The sequence below is a fragment of the Macaca mulatta genome, chromosome 9 (genome assembly GCF_049350105.2).
Source record: "Macaca mulatta isolate MMU2019108-1 chromosome 9, T2T-MMU8v2.0, whole genome shotgun sequence".
In the NCBI taxonomy this organism is placed as follows: Eukaryota; Metazoa; Chordata; class Mammalia; order Primates; family Cercopithecidae; genus Macaca; species Macaca mulatta.
The window spans coordinates 18,428,323-18,447,508 of NC_133414.1; the positions used below are offsets into that span (position 1 = coordinate 18,428,323).

The 19,186-nt window shown below is 38.1% G+C and overlaps 1 protein-coding gene across 1 annotated transcript in view; it reads right to left on the reverse strand.

The window, feature by feature from the left end:
- CUBN (cubilin) overlaps positions 1-19,186 on the reverse strand; it is a 307,219-nt gene that overhangs the window by 52,417 nt on the left and 235,616 nt on the right. The window contains exons 55-56 of the mRNA XM_015146561.3: positions 12,511-12,667; positions 10,567-10,716 (exon numbers count right to left, since the gene is read on the reverse strand). Of these exons, the coding sequence (XP_015002047.3) occupies positions 10,567-10,716; positions 12,511-12,667 (307 nt within the window). The remainder of the gene's footprint in view (positions 1-10,566; positions 10,717-12,510; positions 12,668-19,186) is intronic.

Genomic DNA, 19,186 nt, shown 5'->3' on the forward strand with positions numbered 1-19,186 from the left:
AAGGGACTCCTACCATGGAGTTATCATTAGAAACTCCTTACTGTTTATTGAACAACCGTTTTAGATGTTCACACAAACACTATTAGCAAAAGAGTTTAAGGACTATAAAATACATATTATTGTTTTGTTTGCTAATTATAATGCGAATATATGCTCCAGCCTACCATCCACCAAAGAAAAATATAAAAGAAAATAAACAAGAAATTAAAGAGACATTTGTCCACTACAACATATCCAGTGATTTTTGTAGGTGAACACATACTGTTAAAATATTAACTGGATCATACCTAATTTGTATTAATATGAAATGACACCCATATTGTAGCCTAATTTGTATCAATATGAAATTACATCCATCATGCATTTGTTTGTGATTAAATATTCTTCTAAAACATTATATTAGGGCCAGGCATGGTGGCTCACACCTGTAATCCCAGCACTTTGGGAGGCCGAGGCAGGCGGATCACCTGAGGTCAGGAATTCGAGGCCAGCCTGGGCAACATGGCAAAACCCTGTCTCTACTAAAAATACAAAAGTTAGTCAGCTGTGGTGGTGCACGCCTGTAGTCCCAGCTACTCAGGAGGCTGAGGGCAGGAGAAACACTTGAACTTGGGAGGCAGAGGTTACAGTGAGCTGAGATCGCGTCACTTAACTCCAGCCTGGGTGACAGAGCAAGACTCCATCTCAAATAAAATAAAATAAAACATTATATTATTATGAAAAGAATGGAAAAAACTGCAATAACTTTTGTGCCAACATATTAATGCCTATATCAAATTCCAACATATAGATGTGCCATCCCACGTTCCATCAATCCCCTATTGCTTGAAATTCTATATTCTCCACATTTCTGTAAATAAAGATATAGTTGAAAAAAACATTCCTGTACATAAATATTTGAGGAAGTCTTTCATTATTTCATCAGAATAAGTTTTTAGAAGTTAGATAGTGGCACTAAGGTAAGATTCTTTTTCAGGTTATCGAATGATCCCTACATTGGTGTTGCTGGCTTACTCTCCCACAGCATTTTTGGCATCTGACATTCTTCCCAATTCTACATTTTCATTGCCCATAGGAAAATGTTATGCCCATTATCAATCACTCCAGTATCATCCTTCCTGTATATGGTCTCCCACCCTAGGCAATTATTAAACTACTTTCTGCCTCTATGGATTTGTCTATTCTGGACATTTCACATGAATAAAATCATGCAATATGTGACCTGTTGCGGCTGGCTTCTTTTACTCAATGTAATGTTTTTGAGGTCCATCCATGTTGTAGCATGTGTCAGTACGTCATTCTTCTTTATGGCTGAATATATTCCTTTTTATAGCGATACCACATTTTGTTTATCTATTCATCAGTTGACAGACATTTGGTTTGTTTCCACCTTTTGGCTATGATGGATAATGCTGCTATGAACATTCATGTGTGAGATTTTGTGTGGGCACGTGGTGTTTTCAGTTCTTTTGGGTATATAACTGGGAGTGAAATTATTAGCCCCCAAATTAGGTATGTATTTAATTTTATAAGAAACTGCCAAACTATATCTCATAGTAGTTACATCAGTATACATTCTCGCCAGGGATGTGTAGGACTTCCAGTGCTCTGCAGGGATGCCAACATTTGACATTGTCAGTCTTTTTAATTTTAGCCATTCTGGTGCACGTGAAACGAAACTTCACTGTGATATTTAATTTTAATTGCTCTGATGATTAACGATGTGAAATATTTTCCCATTTTCATTTACAAACCACAAGAACAAAATAATTTTATTTCACGGAGATGCTAACTTGAACATATGTCTAATGATCCACATCACCCCAACACAGAAAATTTACCTACTTACAAATTCCCCATTGGGAATGACCAAAACTACATTATTTTATGTAAACACATACTATGGCACAGTGGACTCTGAAATCAGACATCCTGTTTGCTGTTTGCTATTAGAATACTCTTCCTATAAGAGCATGCTGACAAAATCATTATGAACACTTACTTTATAATTTCAAGTCCCCTGGCCATAGACCTTGGTTCAAAGGTGGACGTGTGGCCTAATCCAATTCAACAAAGGTGAATTTCGACAGCCTTGTTTGACATTTGGAATTTGGAATACAGGCAGTAGTATGCTGGTAAATATAACAACCAACTCTCCAAGAGATCTGTGGCATTTGCCAATTTCCATCATATAAACACTCCCATGATAGCCAATTTCAAGCTATTAACAACAAGTCATTAAACGCAGAATAGGAATAGATGAGCAAAATTGACTCTTGCAAGGTGGTGCACGCCAACTCTAGCATACCACGGGATAGAAGCCATCTCTCTTTCTGATGTGGGTGAGGAGTACCCACTGTGAGAGCAGCAACCCTACAGCAATGAGAGGAGCCAGCCTCAGGGTGAGGCTCACACTGAAGCAGCACAAAGTAAAAACAGAAACAGTCAAATATTTGATGACATAATTAAAATGCTGAATTAAGAGATTTGCAGCACACCCAACTTTGAAACCTTCCAGAATTAAAAACCAATGAATTGCTCCTTTGTGTTTAAACCAGGTTGAATCAAGTTTCCTGTTAATTGTGACATAAAACCTCCTAATGGATATGGTAGGTATTTTTGTGATTAGAGTCACTGTTGCTATTGTTTACACAACCCCACCATCCTGACCATGGTTGACTGACTGATTGATAATTCCAGTCAATCAATGGCAAGGCATGGCATGAGACCCAATACAGGCCAATCAGATGTGTTCAAACTGCAACAGAATAAGAGTCTATGGTAGGAGCCAAAGATACTAAACTTAAAAAATGTCTGCAGCCATGTTTCCTGACACATTAAGGAAGCCAGGCTGCCATAACGGAAAAAGAAGTTATTGTCCAGAAAGCAGCAAAAAGAGTGGGGAAGAGAGAGCATGCTGACAGATTCTTGTCCCTGGTTTCCTTTGTTCTAGAAGCCCTTCCTTTGATGAAATGAAAACACCCAGTATCTTTCTTATAAACCCTACTTTGTATCTAAACTAACTTGAAGATAATTTGCCAAAGAATCTTGATAAATACTTTTTAAAAGTATATCTGTGCATTAAAGAGTTACCACACATTCTTAAATCATTTTAAGAATACATTCAGCTCCTTAGCTAAGTTTCTATTCAGTCTGCAGAAATCTTGAGGTATCAATTCAAGATATACATTTTTAAATTAACCTCAAAGAATTCCCTTATTTTGAAAATGTTGGAATAGTAATATTTCTAATTGGGTATAAATCTACAAGTTGAAAGCATGAAAGACTGAATTTCAATGGCCTTTTCATGTAATTAGAAGCAATATGATGTTGGAAAAAGAGGACAATAAAGAAATAAATTAAACTCAGATTCATGGCTTGAATATTGCCAAATTATGTACCTTAGTTATAACCTCAGTATTTGTCTTTAAGACATCAAAAGCTCCACTGGAACTAAAAAAAATTTAAAGTAGATGAGTTTGAGAATAAAACAATTGTGCATTAGTTATAGAAATATCTTTAGCAACAATATATCAAGTTATAAAACCAAAATCACAGAATGTAGGTAAAAACTGCTGATGCTGGATTGAAATCTTGGTCCCACATTTGATCAAATAGGCTGCTATGCATGTGTTCTTTAAGTATTAAAGAGTTAGTTGTTCAGTTGTTGGGCTAATGATATAGTTGATCACAGTGGCAGTTGTCTTAGAAAACAGTGAAAAGGCTGTGAAACATAAAGTAAAGTGTCACTTATACTTGATTATGTTGACAAATAGTTGATTAAAGGAACTAGTTGAAATATAGAAAGTTCATTCATGAAATGGCAGTTACATAATCAAACTCGAGATTATGTCAACGAGTTTATCAACGAGATATAATTAAAACTCATTAACATTTGGAATTTGGAATACAGGCAGTAGTATGCTGGTAAATATAACAACCAACTCTCCAAGAGATTTGTGGCATTTGCCAATTTCCATCATATAAACACTCCCATGATAGTTGAGTTTATGACCAAAGTTGAGTTTATGACCAAGAGGCGGCATTCCATCAGACATATGCGAACTTGTGAGGAAGAGAAGCACCCTGAAATTGAACAACACTTTCTCCGTGGACTAGAGTCCACGTCATGGGACCAGGAGCTCCAGTAATTCTTAACTCTATCTTCAACAAGTGACTTGATAGACATTTACTACTGAAATCTCTAAGCTGTAAAACGATTCCCTATAATTTGTTTTATGACTATTTTCCATCCTTCCTAAAAACTTTAAAATATATTCATTGTTTGAAATGAGCAAGGCTCTATGCCATGTAGTAAAATTTAATTTTTTGTTCTATTTTGCTGGGATTTATTATTGAGCAACGTCTAATTCCAAACTTCATCATAGTTCTAAGAACTATGAAAGAATTGAAGGAAAACTAAGGATGAGTAATTCCACAAATAGAATAAATTTGCTGGATTTAGAGTCGGACCACAATTTTTCTCCAAAGTCGGGGAAGGGGGTGGGCAGAGATACCAAAGAAGACTAGAGATGAGGGAAAGCCCTTTGTTTGGAATATTTTCATGTTGTAGATAACATCAAGTATTTTCAGAAAATAGAAATGGGTTCTAGGGGCCAGGTACAGTGGCTCACGCCTGTAATCCCAACACTTTGGGAGGCTGAGGCAGGCAGATTACTTGAGGTCAGGAGTTTGAGACCAGCCTCAATTAGCCTAAAATACAACAATTAGCCGGGCATAGTGGCTGGTGCCTATAATCTCAGCTACTCAGGAGGCTGAGCCATGAGACTTGCTTGAACCCAGGAAGTGGAGGTTGCAGTGAGCCAAGATTGTATCACTGTAGTCCAGCCTGGGCAATAGAGCAAGCCTCTGGGAAGGAAGGAAGGAAGGAAGGAAGGAAGGAAGGAAGGAAGGAAAGGGAGGGAGGGAGGGAGGGAGGGAGGAAGGAAGGGAAGGAGGGAAAGAAACGGGTTCTAGGCAGAGGCACATGAATTCCCGGGCAGCAGTGACTGAGATCTGTCATCTGTCTTGTTAACTTTACCCTGAGTAGCTGGCAGACTGGTCTCCTCTACGGAGGCATGATTCAGAGGAGGGGGAAGCAGGTACTAGCATACAGCTAAGTTCCATTGTGCACAAAGGTCAAACAAATTAAAGCAAATTCGAGCGTAACACAGGCAAACAAGGGATTTCACAGAAACGACACCATCCGCTCTAGTGCTCTGCCAATTGAATAAAATATCAATAGGAAACATTTCAAAAGGACCATCGCCCAATTTTTTCTAAAATAATGTGAAATGCGACCACATTCTGAATTCTTTAGAAACAACTGAGAAAGCAAAGAGAAGAAACAGTAGTTGAGCAATACTAGTTTTCAAAACATTTTAAAGAAAACTGGCAAAACTCATTTATTGTGCTTCTTGATGGGGAAAAAAGTCAAAAAGAAAAATCTAAAACTATTTTTTTTAACTTTTTTTCTTTAAGCTTTCCATTAGGTATAACCCATAAATTGGGACTTAAGTTAACCAAAGAGAATTTAGGCAAATATTAGGTGTGAATCTGGGCACACTCATCTTGGGGCTTTGAAGCCATCTCTAGAGGACAATGAGCAAAGGCATTTGTCCCTTTGGTGCTTCCATCTCACGTGCTAAGTTCTGCTGCACCCTCCAATACTTGTCAAGAATTACTTGATCTGAGAAAAACTGAGTTTACAGTTTACTGCATGTAGAATTTTTAAATTGAGAATTTCTAAATTCCTCATTATCACCAAGGTGAATTAATGTTACTATCTATTTTTTTTTTTTTTTTTTTTTTGACACGGAGTCTCGCTCTGTCCCCCCGGCTGGAGTGCAGTGGTGCAATCTTGGCTCACCGCAAGCTCCACCTCCTGGGTTCACACCATTCTCCTGCCTCAGCCTTCCGAGTAGCTGGGACTACAGGCGCCCACCACCACGCCCGGCAAATTTTTTGTATTTTGTTTAGTAGAGACAGGGTTTCACTGTGCTAGCCAAGATGGTCTCCATCTCCTGACCTCATGAGCCGCCCACCTTGGCCTCCCAAAGTGCTGGGATTACAGGCGTGAGCCACTGTGCCTGGCCTACTATCTAATTTTAATGAAAGAATGATCAGGTTTAGAAGGCACTGGCTTGCTTCAGTTTGCCTCATGAAGTGCTTTATCTGCGAAGAAAACTGGATCTATAATTTTTTTTTTTTTTTTTTTTTTTTTTTTAGCAGATTGAGGGCATCTAGTTGGCTAAATGAATAATGAGAACATAAAAGTTTATTTTTGGACTGTTTAATATTTGGGAAAATAAAATAAGCATTTATTTAATAATACCAGACTCCAAAATAAGGACAAACATCAATACTCCGTAGTTCATGGAATGTCTAGTATTGGAAATGTAATGAGAAAGAGAAATTTAGACCAACACTAAACTTGGAGCAACTTACTTTGTGGTAAGCGGAAAGTAGGTCACTGAGCCTTTGTAACCTAAGAGTAGCGTGTGGTTCAACAATCTGTATTTTTCCCTTCATAATAAAACCTTCCCTAAGCAGTTGTCAATGTTTAGTAGATGCCGTACAGGGACAAGTGTGTTTCCTCACAGTATTTTGTAGCCTGGGATATCACATCTTTTCCTTGCCAATTCCACCTTTTGTGCTACTGGTCCACCAAGATGACAGATCTAGAACCTTCATCACCACCTAAGTCAACACTGGCTCTGCTGGGATCCTGGGCTCGGAAATGCTTAGCCATTTGAACAGAGTCTCTCAGAAACAGTTCCAAGCGCCTATAGCAGCTAGAAAGGCCAAGGCTCCTTCGATAAAGCTATGACCTTCCCTGAGAGCAATTCTCAGTTTCATCACAATATATTGCACATGAATCCCTCAGGCTCACTTTAGAAGGGCTGGGGAAAGGTTACTTTTACTGTAGCTAGCAAATCTCTAGCTTGGTGATGGTATTCATTAAATGTCAGCATTGGTATGGTTAAGGATAAGAACCTAATTATAAAATAAATTTGATTAATGCCACCCTTTTGGGGAATCATCGTAATTCGATGAATCTATAGCCAGAAATTACTCAGGCAGCAGTATGAAAATGCTGAACACTTAAACACTGGAAATGTCACAAGGCATTGTCGTAAGGATATCATCTTAGAAAAGAATCAGTCTTCAACTGGGTGAGGATTGGCAAATCCACTAGTGGAAGCAGAAATCAATCTAACATTATCTGATTTTCAGAACTACTATTATACATATATACATATATACATATACATATATATATTAGACACACACACATATATATAGCAAAGTGTTCTATATATATAAGTAAGTATCAGAAATGAAGCTGAAGTAATTTGCACAAAGCCACTTGAATAGCAGTAAGTGGCTGACTTGTCATTAAGATCCATCCTAAATGCTGTGCTCACTTTCCCTGTACTACAGTGAAATATTCCAGGGTTGCTCCCCTTTATCTCACCTGATCAACTGAGCTCAGGGAGCTGCCTCAGGTCACTATAGAGTCTCTTATAATAATACATATATCACTGGTATCAGCAGTGCTTTCTGTGGTTTTATAGTATAATTACTAGAGTCTCCTTTCTTAGTCTGAATGATATGGTCTTGTGAGATGCACTGTTTATTTAACTTAATGAGCACAAACACAAAATCCAAGCCACATGTTGTTCCCCTGCTATTAAAATAATTGTCCTCAATTATAAAAATAACATAAAAGCTATAAAGAATAAGCATCTCGAATAAATCTGTCACACAGTGGTGACAACTCTCGATGTACTGGTTTAATAGCCTTATAGATTTTATTCACACACATGTTATTTTAAAAAGAAAAGTGGATCATCCTATACAAACTATTTTACCCTCCCTCAAGCCTTCATATATCATGGGCATCTTTTTATGGTACTGGGATTTTGTGCTAGCAAATGCTGAAAAGATGCCATTTTACTTTATATTCTGTTTTTACAGTGACATACATTGATTTATACTTGGCATTGTTTTAAGCAAACACATGTGCCAAAAATTACAACTGCAGAGATATAGGAAAAGGCAGTGAGGTCATAGGAAAAAGGATTAAGTGAGAAAGGTTTTGTTAAATTTATCCATTTATGAGTTCTGACATGCCATTTTTATAAACCATAGATTTTCCAGATGTTGAATGCTATAGAACATTTTGCAAAGTGTAACTTTTCACTGCCATGAGAGACTGGCCCAAGAATAAGAAATTTCGAATATACCGAGGTAGCTTGACAAATTTGCAGATAAATTGTGGTTTAGAAATAGAAAGTTAGGCCGGGCGCGGTGGCTCACGCCTGTAATCCCAGCACTTTGGGAGGCCGAGGCGGGTGGATCATCTGAAGTCAGAAGTTCGAGACCAGCCTGACCAACATGGTGAAACCCTGTCTCTACTAAAAATACACAAAATTAGCTGGGTGTGGTCATAGGCACCTGTAATCCCAGCTACTTGGGAGGCTGAGGCAGGAGAATTGCTTGGACCTGGGAGGTGGAGGTTGCTGTGAGCCGAGATCATGCCACTGCACTCCAGCCTGGGTGACAGAGCGAGACTCCATCTCAAAAAAAAAAAAAAAAAAAAAGAAAGAAATAGAAAGTTGATATGTAAAAAAAAATTAATATGGTTATGAGTGGTTGAAATTACCCGTCTATTTGAAGGGATTTCCTTTCCACTGTGTCAAAGCCTCCATTAAACACCAAGTTGTGTCTATTGTCAGTCAAAGCCCAGCCCAAATCAGCATCTCCACTGTTCCCTCTGCCAACAGCCCATTCCCTAGAACGGGAGAATGAACACAGAGGGGTGCTAGTGGTCGGGAGCTCAGGCACTGAGGAGTGAGGACTGAGAAGATGAAGACGACCGAGATGAAGCAGAAGGAAGAACACCCCATGGTAATATTTAATAAAAGCAGGGCACATATATTAATTATTTTTTTGAGACAGAGTTTTGCTCTTGTTGCCCAGGCTGGAGTGCAATGGCACGATCTTGGCTCACCGCAACCTCTGCCTCCTGGGTTCAAGCAATTCTCCTGCCTCAGCCTCCTGAGTAGCTGGGATTACAGGCATGTGCCACCACGCCCGGCTAATTTTATATTTTTAATAGAGACAGGTTTTCTCCACATTGGTCAGGCTGGTCTTGAACTCCTGACCTCAGGTGATCCGTCCACCTCAGCCTCCCAAAGTGCTGGGATTACAGACGTGAGCCACCGCACCCAGCCTATATTAATTTTATTAATTCACTCATTCATTCAATATTTATTGAACACCTATGTTGACTCAACAAGACAGTTTCTCTCACTGGTTTGGTTAATAGTGTGTGCATGAATGTGGGTGCGTGTGTGCACATGTATGTGTATAAACTTTAAACGCAAATGAATAAATTAAAAGCTATGTTAACATGAAACGTTTCAGACTTATTTTCTTTAAGCAATTTATGCAATACTTGTGTTCCTAAAGTTCTTTCATTATATATTTTTTTACTTCTGGATGGAATACGTAGAATAATACTTGTGTTTTTAAAATTGGATGAAATTTTAATCACGTTTACATTAAATCTACTCTGTAACATATTTTCAATACTTTCTTTAAATGGTGAGTTTTAGACTTCTGCCTCTACTTACTCCTCACTCATTTTTGAAGAATCAGTTAGAGTTTACTTAAGAATAAACTTATCTTCCATGGCTATTATCAAAAGACAAGAGATAAGCTTTGGCAAGGATGTGGAGAAAAGGGAACTTTTCCTTATACACTCTTGATAGGAATGTAAATTAGTGCAGCCATTATGGAAAAATGCATGGCAGTTTCCCAAAACATTAAAAATAGAACTACCATATGATCTGGCAAGTTCACTTCTGGGCATAGATCCAAAATTTCCTTTATCAGTGTGTCAAAGAGATTATCTGTACTGTCGTGTTCATTGCAGCATGATTCATAATGGCCAAGACATGGAATCGACCTGAGTGTCCATCAGTGAATTAATGGATAAAGAAAATGTGGTAGATATGCACAATGGAATACTCTTTGGCCTTAAAAAAGAAAGAAATCTTGTCATTTGTGACAACATGGATGAACCTGGGGGACATTGTGCTAAGTGAAACAAGCTACACACAGAAAGGCAAATATTACATGATCTCACTAGCATGAGGAATCTAAAAACGTGGAACTCATAGAAGCAGAGGGTAGAATGGTGGTTACCAGAGGTTGGGAAGGTATGTGGGAGTGGAGATTTAGGATATGCTGGTCACAAGATACAAAATTTCAGCCAGGAGGAATAAGTTCAGGAGATCTACTGTACAACATGGTGCTGATAGCTAATAACAAGGTTGAATACCTGAAATACTTAAGTACTTGCCGAATACTTAAAAACTGCTAAAAGAGATTTTAAATGCTCTCACCACAAAAAGTGGTAAATGAGTGAGTAGACATGCTCATTAACTGGATTTAGCCACTCCACAACATGTACATATGTCAAAACATGTTGTATGCCATAAATATAAAATTTTTGTTCGTCAATTAAACATAATTTTTTTAAAAGAATAAACTTACCTTCTAAGTGGAAAGACACAAAAGTCAAGAGGACCACTGACGGAGGATTAGCCTCGATGACATAGATGCAATTCATGTTGTTGTCATATTGTTTTGGGTAATTTGGAGAAATGATGTAACCTGAAGGGCCAGTGAAATTACTTCCGCATCCTATGTGGGAACAAAACATCATCATCAGACCATTTTTTTTTTCATGTATCTATTTTGTCAGTGAAGGAAAGATGCATGTTCCTAAATTCTCTAGAGACATCGTTCCCTGAGATTTTCCAAAAGGAAGAAGCAAGAATGAAGAGAATAAAGCTCTGATTTAAAAACACACACATGTGCATAATAAGAATATTATATATTTTTAGAAAATGCTGCAGAGTTTTATGGGCTGAGTCTTAGAAATAGTACCACAAATCTACTGCAACTGCCTTAATATCAAGGTATTAAGAAAGGATAAATGAGCAAAGATCGAATATGGTTCATGTAGATAAAGAAATAAAACTGATAAAAAATGATTTGCACTTGATTAGTACTTTACACAATTAATGTTTTTAAAATGTCTTATTATTAGAAAACTGCTCTTTTCATTACCATTGTAATCTAGCCAAAACAATGGTTGCTTTTTAAAACTAGCTGGATTTATTAATCTCAACTCTTATCAAATTCTTACATGCATCCCTGGTTTTCGAAACAAAAAGAAATATCTTTTCAGCACTAAAATGATTTGTTTTCATATAACCATTGACTAGTTAATCCACTTCACTCTCTGATCTACCAAGCATGAAAATATCTGTATTCTTTTAAATTGACATTAAAACACACACAAGTACACACATGTACACTTACACAGTGGACCACCTGCAGACCTAAGATTTAGTCTGGGGTTGTCTTTCAGTACTTCCTTTCCAGCACTCTCTGATTCAGTCTGAAACACCTGTCTATTGTATTATTTCCTCTAATTCCTTTCCTCAAACTTTTCCCCAACAGTGGTTTGCTACGAGTCAGCTACACTTGATTTAACTCAGCCAACAGACACACACCCTTGCTTCTCTGATTTGAAAACTGCTACATTTCCCACAAATCTAATAGTGTACAGTAGCTAGAAAAGTAGATCCATCCTTCCCAACCAAAATTAGGAAGGAACAGTCCCAAAGAAACTGGCTCCCAAAGTTGACTGAGCATGAAAACCCTCTGGATGACAGTTAAAACATGCAAGACCGGCCGGGAACGGTGGCTCACGCCAGCACTTTGGGAGGCCGAGGAGGGCAGTTCACGAGGTCAAGAAATTGAGACCATCCTGGCCAACATGGTGAAACCCCGTTTCTACTAAAAATACAAAAAAAAAAAAAAAATTAGCTGGGCATGGTGGTGCGAGCCTGTAGTCCCAGCTATTCGGGAGGCTAAGGCAGGAGAGTTGCTTGAACCCAGGAGGTAGAGGTTGCGGTGAGCCGAGATTGCACCACTGCACTGCAGCCTCGTGACAGAGGAGACTCCGTCACAAAAAAAAAAAAAAAAAAAAAGGCAAACAAAAAAACCCATGCAAGACATTGCTTATGGAAATTCTGAATTCAGACAGGCCTGGGGTGAGGCTCAGGAATCTGCATGTGTTTCAAGCCCCCCAGGGGATTTTGCAGTCAAGGTGTCACAGGCCAGCCACATTTGGTTGTTTGCTAACTAACTAGCCACCTGTGCTTCTGCCCAGTATCAGCCCACTCTGGGTGCCAGGCTTATTTCTAGACCTTGGCTAGTGCCTCTCATGGCTTTTATATCACTTCTCAATTCGGTTCTGTTCTCACTGATATTTGGAAGAGAAGTGTCTTCTCAGGATTCAGTGACTCATCCTCCCCGTAGACCCCCATGTTCGTCCCCTAGACCCCCAGGTTTAGCCAACCCTGCCGACCTGCGACAACCACACCCCCTCAAAGCCCTCTGGGTTTGGTTCTTAGGGTTACTTACGGCTAACAAAGGACGCAGAGAAGCCCTGAGCTGGCGTCTCCTGAGACTGGAAGACGGCAGTGAATGTGTTACTCGGTGTGATGATGGGACCCGGAGCCACGTTCCCACAGCCGGTGGCTAGCAGGGCTTTGTCGACCTCCTCAGGGCCTGCCCACACCTAGCAGGGACGTACACAGAACTTTAATGCTCGAGGGTTTCCCGTCAATATTTTAATGCACTTAGGTTTCAAAATAATGGCACTCACACGTATACAGAACTAAGCATAACAGTAAACAAAACACGGACAAATCTGCAGTATTTTCTTTTGAGAATAATTTTTTTTAAGTTGCTTTTAAAATAGCATGTCCCGTTCTTGACTTCTCTAAGGCGATGGCGTTCCTTTTTGCATAGCTGGGTGGTGATTTTTTAAAAATCCAGCTTCCTGGATCACTGTTTGGTTTCCTCCTAACTTCTAGTTGCCCTGACCTAGCCGAGCTTCCCGGGTGCTGAGGGAGATGGAGCAGCCGGGTGGAACTCAGTGCTGCTCCTGGGAAGATAGCAAATTGTAGTCGCAGCTGGACAACGCCACCAAGCAAGAGGCACATTGTGGTGCATGAAGAAAGTGGGCATGAATTCCAAGTACACGTATAATCAGCATGAACTGGAATAAATCAGAGCACTTCTTGGCTGTGTGGAATTGTAAGGTCCATTTCGATGAAAGGCTGACATCCAGTCAGTGTGTGCTATTCACCAAAGATTGGGTTGGCAACTCCCAAGTAGACCTGGGCTGTCACTTAATTGGTCTGTCCGCCTCGAATGACCGAATGTGTATACTCATGCAAAAAACCAGTTGCTGGGAAATACATGGTGAGCACCAAAATTCCAAATCAAACCAATTCCTATCAGTCCAGGGAAAAACAGAGACATTAACCACAGAACCATAAATTTACATGCAAAATTCCAGCTATAAACAAGGCATTACGGTGAAGCTGTTGAGCATATCCAATTGGTGGCTTTACCTAACTGGGGGAGGTGAGCCTGCCCCGAGGGAACCCCGATGTCAGGAAGGGCCACGGCTAGTTCAGAGAACAGAGAGAAAACCAAGGGGGAAGCGGTGAGGAAGGCTGCAGAGGGGGCTGCAGGGCACGTTAGAGACTCGGGCCACTGTTCTGAATACAGCAAGGAGCCACCAGGAAGCGTGGTTTTTTGAAAACATTACAATTCGGAAAACAGGAGTCAGAAAGGATGCCGGAAAACAATCAGGTAGGTTTTGCCCTAGTTCAGGTGGACGGTCATGGTATCTACAATATTGAGTCACATGAATATACATAACTTGGGGGAAAGAAACATTAAACATATTAACCAGAGAAGCTCGTCCTAGTTCAGAGGTCTCAACTAGGAGCAATTTTGGGACCTCTGGCAAGGTTTGGAGGCATTTTTCTATGGTGTGGTGGGTAGAATCTAGTGGGCGGAGCCAGGACTATCGCTAAGCATCCTATAGTGCACAGGACAACCTCTCTCCCAACAGAGAATTATCTCAATCAAGGATGTAATTGAATGTGTATTAATCTTACTTGATTATTCAACATTTTCTTCGATTGGAATGATACAGAATTACTCATTCCAAATACATCTTTTTTCAAGGATATGCCTCACCCAGAGCTATTGCTTTATTAAACATCAAGTCATTCAAAACATTTCTACTGGGAAATCAGTCCATAGGAAGAGATGTGAAATAGCACTGATTCATAGCATTGGTTTAATAATTCTCAGCTCCTTAAAGCCATACCATTTCAATTGATTTTTAAGCACTGGGTATCCAGCTGTTAGTCATCCTACTGAAGACAAATTATATTAGCCATTTATTAGATAAAGGAGGTGCCTGGCGCTGGACCTACTGAGAACAAAAGTGCAGATATTCTGCCAAATGCCTAAGATCAATAAAAATGTCAGGAAAAAAATGCACATCCTCAATTTTACTTAATGACCTCTAATTAGATTTCCCCCTAATCAACTATCCAAGGAAACAGTATATGGCAGTTTTTTATCCACATTTCATAAAATTATAAACATAATTTTTAAGAGATAATCTGTATGTATATATATATATATTTTATATATATATATATATATATATTTTTTTTTTTTTTTCCTCACTCAGGCTGAAGTGCAGTGGCACGATCACAGCTCACTGCAGCCTCGACCTTCTGGGCTCAGGTGATCTTCCCACCTCAGCCTCTCAAGTAACTGGGACTACAGGTGCATGCAACCATGCCTGGCTAGTTTTTTAATTTTTTTGTAGAGATGGGGTTGTACCATGTTGCCCAGGCTGGTCTCAAACTCCTGGACTCAAGTGATCTGCCTGCCTTGGTCTCCCAAAGTGCTGGGGTTACAGGCATAAGCCACCATGCCTGGGCCATATACTATATTTTTACAAACATTACTAAACAGGCAAAGTAAGAAGGGCTGAAACTTAATAAAGAACCTCAAGTTCTTTAATGAAGGAATCCAAGAATGCTTAAGTGCGTATACTTTTCTGAAGTCATTAATTATAGATCTGACATCTCTACCTTTTGGCCCAGGAACGTAAGTTTAATAATAATGATGATAATGTTGACAATGATGGTAAAGAGTTATTCAACATTCATTTCTGCCTTGCCTATCAAGAACTCATTTCACTGGCCATATGACAGAGGACTCATCAAAACTATATTGAACCTACAAAATGTTACTTAATTGTCATCACGTCAAAAACTTCCTGATTTTTCTTAGTGTTCTATACAATTCAGTCAGGTTGTAGGTTATATTTTATCATTCAAGTATTTTTTAAACAAATGTTTACTGACATAATTGCAGATTCACATACATTTGTAAGATATAATACACAGAAATTCCTTGCACACATTTCTGAGCTCCCCAAACACTGACATCTTGCAAAACTGTAGTATACTATCACAACTAGGTTACTGGCATTGATAAAACTCACCAATCTTACTCAATTTCCTAGTTTTACTTGAACTCGTGTGTGTGTGTGTGTGTGTGTGTGTGTGTGTGTGTGTGTATTAAGTTATATACAAGTTGCACACAACTGCATTCAAGATACTGAAATTCCAACACCACAAGAACCCTTAAGTTGCTCTTGTTATTTATAACCACACACAATTTACTCCTACATTTTCTTCCCTCTAACCTCTGCCTCTGTGTTTTCCATTTCTAAAATACTATCATTTCAAAATATTATATAAACGGAACAGCAGAGCATGTAACCTTTGGAGATTGCCTTTTTTCACTTTCCATAATCCCCTGGTGATTTGTCCAAATTGTTAATCTATGAATAGTTTGTTTTTATTCAGGAATTACATTCCATGGTAAGCAAGTACCATAATTTGTTTAACCATTCACCTGTTGAAAGCCTTAGTGCTGGTTTCAACTATTACAAATAAAGGTGCTATTTATATAGACTCATACACAAGTTTTTGTGTAAACATAGTTTTCATTTCTCTGGGATAAATGCCCAGAGTGCAATTGGTAAACATTATGCAATTGGTAAATATTGATCTTCCAATAGGTGTGTAGTGATAGCTCAATGTGGTTTTAATTCATACTTCTCCAGAAGTTAATGATGTTGAATATCTTTTCTGGTATTTATCATCTGTATAATCTCTTTGGTGGAATATCTGTCCATGTCTTTTGCCCATATTCTAATAGGATTGTTTGTATTTTACTCTTGAGTTTGAGAGTTCTTTATATATTCTACATAGTAGTACATTGCCTATGTGAAGAAAATGAACAGACCGGCTACAGACTGGATGAAAATATTTCACATGGCATAATTTAAATGAGGTAAAATTCATCATTTTCTTTTCTCTTACGAATCATTCTTTTGCTGTTTCATCTAAGACCTCTTTACCTATCTCCAGGTCCTGAAGACATCTACTATTTTTTTTCTCTGAAACTTTTATATTTTACTTTTCAGTCTATCATCTATTTTGAGTGAGGTTTTCTACAAAATGTGAGGTTTAGGTTGAGATTCATATTTTTTGCCTGTGGATGTTCAATTGCTGTAGTACCATTTGTTGAAAAGACTATTCTCCCTACATTGGAATGTTTTTGCACCTGTCAAAAATCAGTTGAGCATGTTTGTGTGAGTGTATTTCTAGGTTCTCTATTTTCATCTGGGTTTTCAGCCAATACCATATTGTCTTGATTACTGTAACTAAGATAAGTAAGCCTAGGTAAATAGTAAGGTAGAGTTCTTCCTCCCATTTTATTCTTCTTTTCCACGATTCTTTTAGCCATTGAAGGGTCTGTGCCTTCCATATAAGTTGTGGAAAAAGTTGTCTATGTCTACAAAAGACTTTGGAGAAATTTTGATAGGAATTGCATTAAACCTATCCATCATTTTGAGGAGAAGGGACGTCTTTACTATGTTGAGTCTTCCAATTCATAACTATAATTGTCTCTTTCATTTAGGTCTATGCCAGCATTTCATTATTTTTAGCACCCAGATCCTGCACACATTTGTTTAGGGCTTACTTGGCAATGAGACCATTTCTACATCTACACTGATCCACCTGACCCTTACCAGGCATTCCCATGGGAAAGAATGGACGATTAAGGGAGACAGAGCTTTCTCCTGTTTGGCCTCTTATACCACAGCAGAAAATGATGAAAGACATGACTGTTACTTACATTTTGGCCTGTTGTTTTAATTAGCTACTCCAGCACTTGGCAGTTCACTTCTCTCCAGCTCAGCTCAGTGCTTAACAAGATATTCTTTCTGTTACTGTTTTTTTTTTTTTTAGTTCAGTTTTAATATAGTCAAAGAACACACTCTGTATTTCAATTCCTTGACTTGGTTGAGGTTTTTTGATGTCTCAGGATATGATCTACCTTGGAATGTTACAAGAGTTCCTAAAAATTGTGTATTCTGATGTTGCTGTGTGGTGTATTTTATACACACACACACACACATACACACATATGTCAATCAGATCCTATTGATTGATGGTTTTGTAGAGTTCTTCTATATCCTTGTCAATTATTTGTCTAGTCGTTTATCAGTTACTCAGAGGAGAGTGTTGAAGTCCTCAGCTATAACTGAAGATTTGTCTACTTCCCTTCTTAGCTCTATCGGTTATTGCTTTATGTATTTTGTGCCTCTGTTGTTTGGTGCATACACATTTAGGATCATTATGTCTTCCTGGTGGATTGATCCTTTTATCATTATGTAAGATTCCTCTTTTTCTGTTGTAATTTTCTATACTCTAAAGTCTACTTCATCAGATATAAATATATCCACTCCTGCTTTTTTTGGTTAACCTTTGCATGGCATCCTTTTCCATCCTTTTACTTTTCATGTACCTATGTGGTTGAATTTGAAATCAGTTTATTATCACTTAGGTCATGTTTTGGATTGGTAACCTGTATTGTGATTGGTCTAACTAAACTATTTACAATTAAAATGCTGATATATATATATATATATATATATATATATATATATATATATATAAATTCTATGTCTACATTTTATTATATGTTTTTTATTTACTTTATCTGCTTTTTGGTCCTCTATTTCTCTTTTCTTGACTTCTTGGGGATTCCATTTTGATTGATATTAGCATTTTTCTGTACAACTCTTCATACGGTTTTGGTAGTGGTTGTTCTGGGTGTGACAATATGCCTACGTGATTATAGTAATCTACCAGCATCCACCTCTGACCACTTGTGGAAATGTGATTTCCATTTAGATCCCCTTTCAACTTTTCCATATCATTATATTGAGTATCAGAGGGCATTATAATTTCTTGTTTTATTAAATATGATTCACAAGCTTTATGAGGAAAAGGATATTCTATTGTATGTATACATATTTTTCTTTTTCCACATTCCTTTTTGTTTTCTCATGCTCCAAGATTCTTTAATAATTTCATTTTTGTTTGAAGAAATTCTGTTTGCCCATCTTTAATGGCAGGTCTCCTAGTAATAATTTTGTTTAGTTGTCCTTCATATGAGAAGCTTTTATTTCCTCTTTACTCCTGAAAGATAGTTTTCCAGATATAAAATGTATGGTTGACAATTTCTTTGTTTCAGCACTTGAAGAATATAGTGTCAATTCCTCATGGCCTCCATGGTTTCAGATGAGAAATCTGCTTTTATTCTAACTGGTCTTCCTCTCTAGGTAATGTTCCAGTTCTCTCTGACTGCTTTCAAGACTTTTTGTTTACCTTCAGTGTCCAGCAGTTTAATTAAGATAGGTCTGAACTTAAATTCCTTTGTGTTTATCTTGGTTTAGCTTCACTCAGCTTCTTGAACCTATAGGTGTGTTTCTTTTGCCAAATTTGGGAAAGTTTACAGCCACTAGTTCTTTGACTGTTCTTTCAGCTACACTCTCTCCTCTCCCTTCGAGAGAATGTTGAATCTTTTGTTATTGTCCATGAGTCCCTAAGTCTGCGTTGATCTAGTTTGTTTGTTTTTTCAGTCTATTTTCTCTTTGTTGTGCAGATTGGGTGAATTATATTGTTCTATCCTCAGGTTCACTGATTCTATTCTCTGTCATCTCCATGCTACTCTTGAGCCTATTCAGCATATTCTTTATGTATGTTATTGTATTTTTCAGTTCTATAATTGCTATTTGGTTCTTTATTGCAACCACTATTTCTTTGCTGATATTTTCTATTTGTTTCAAAAGAAC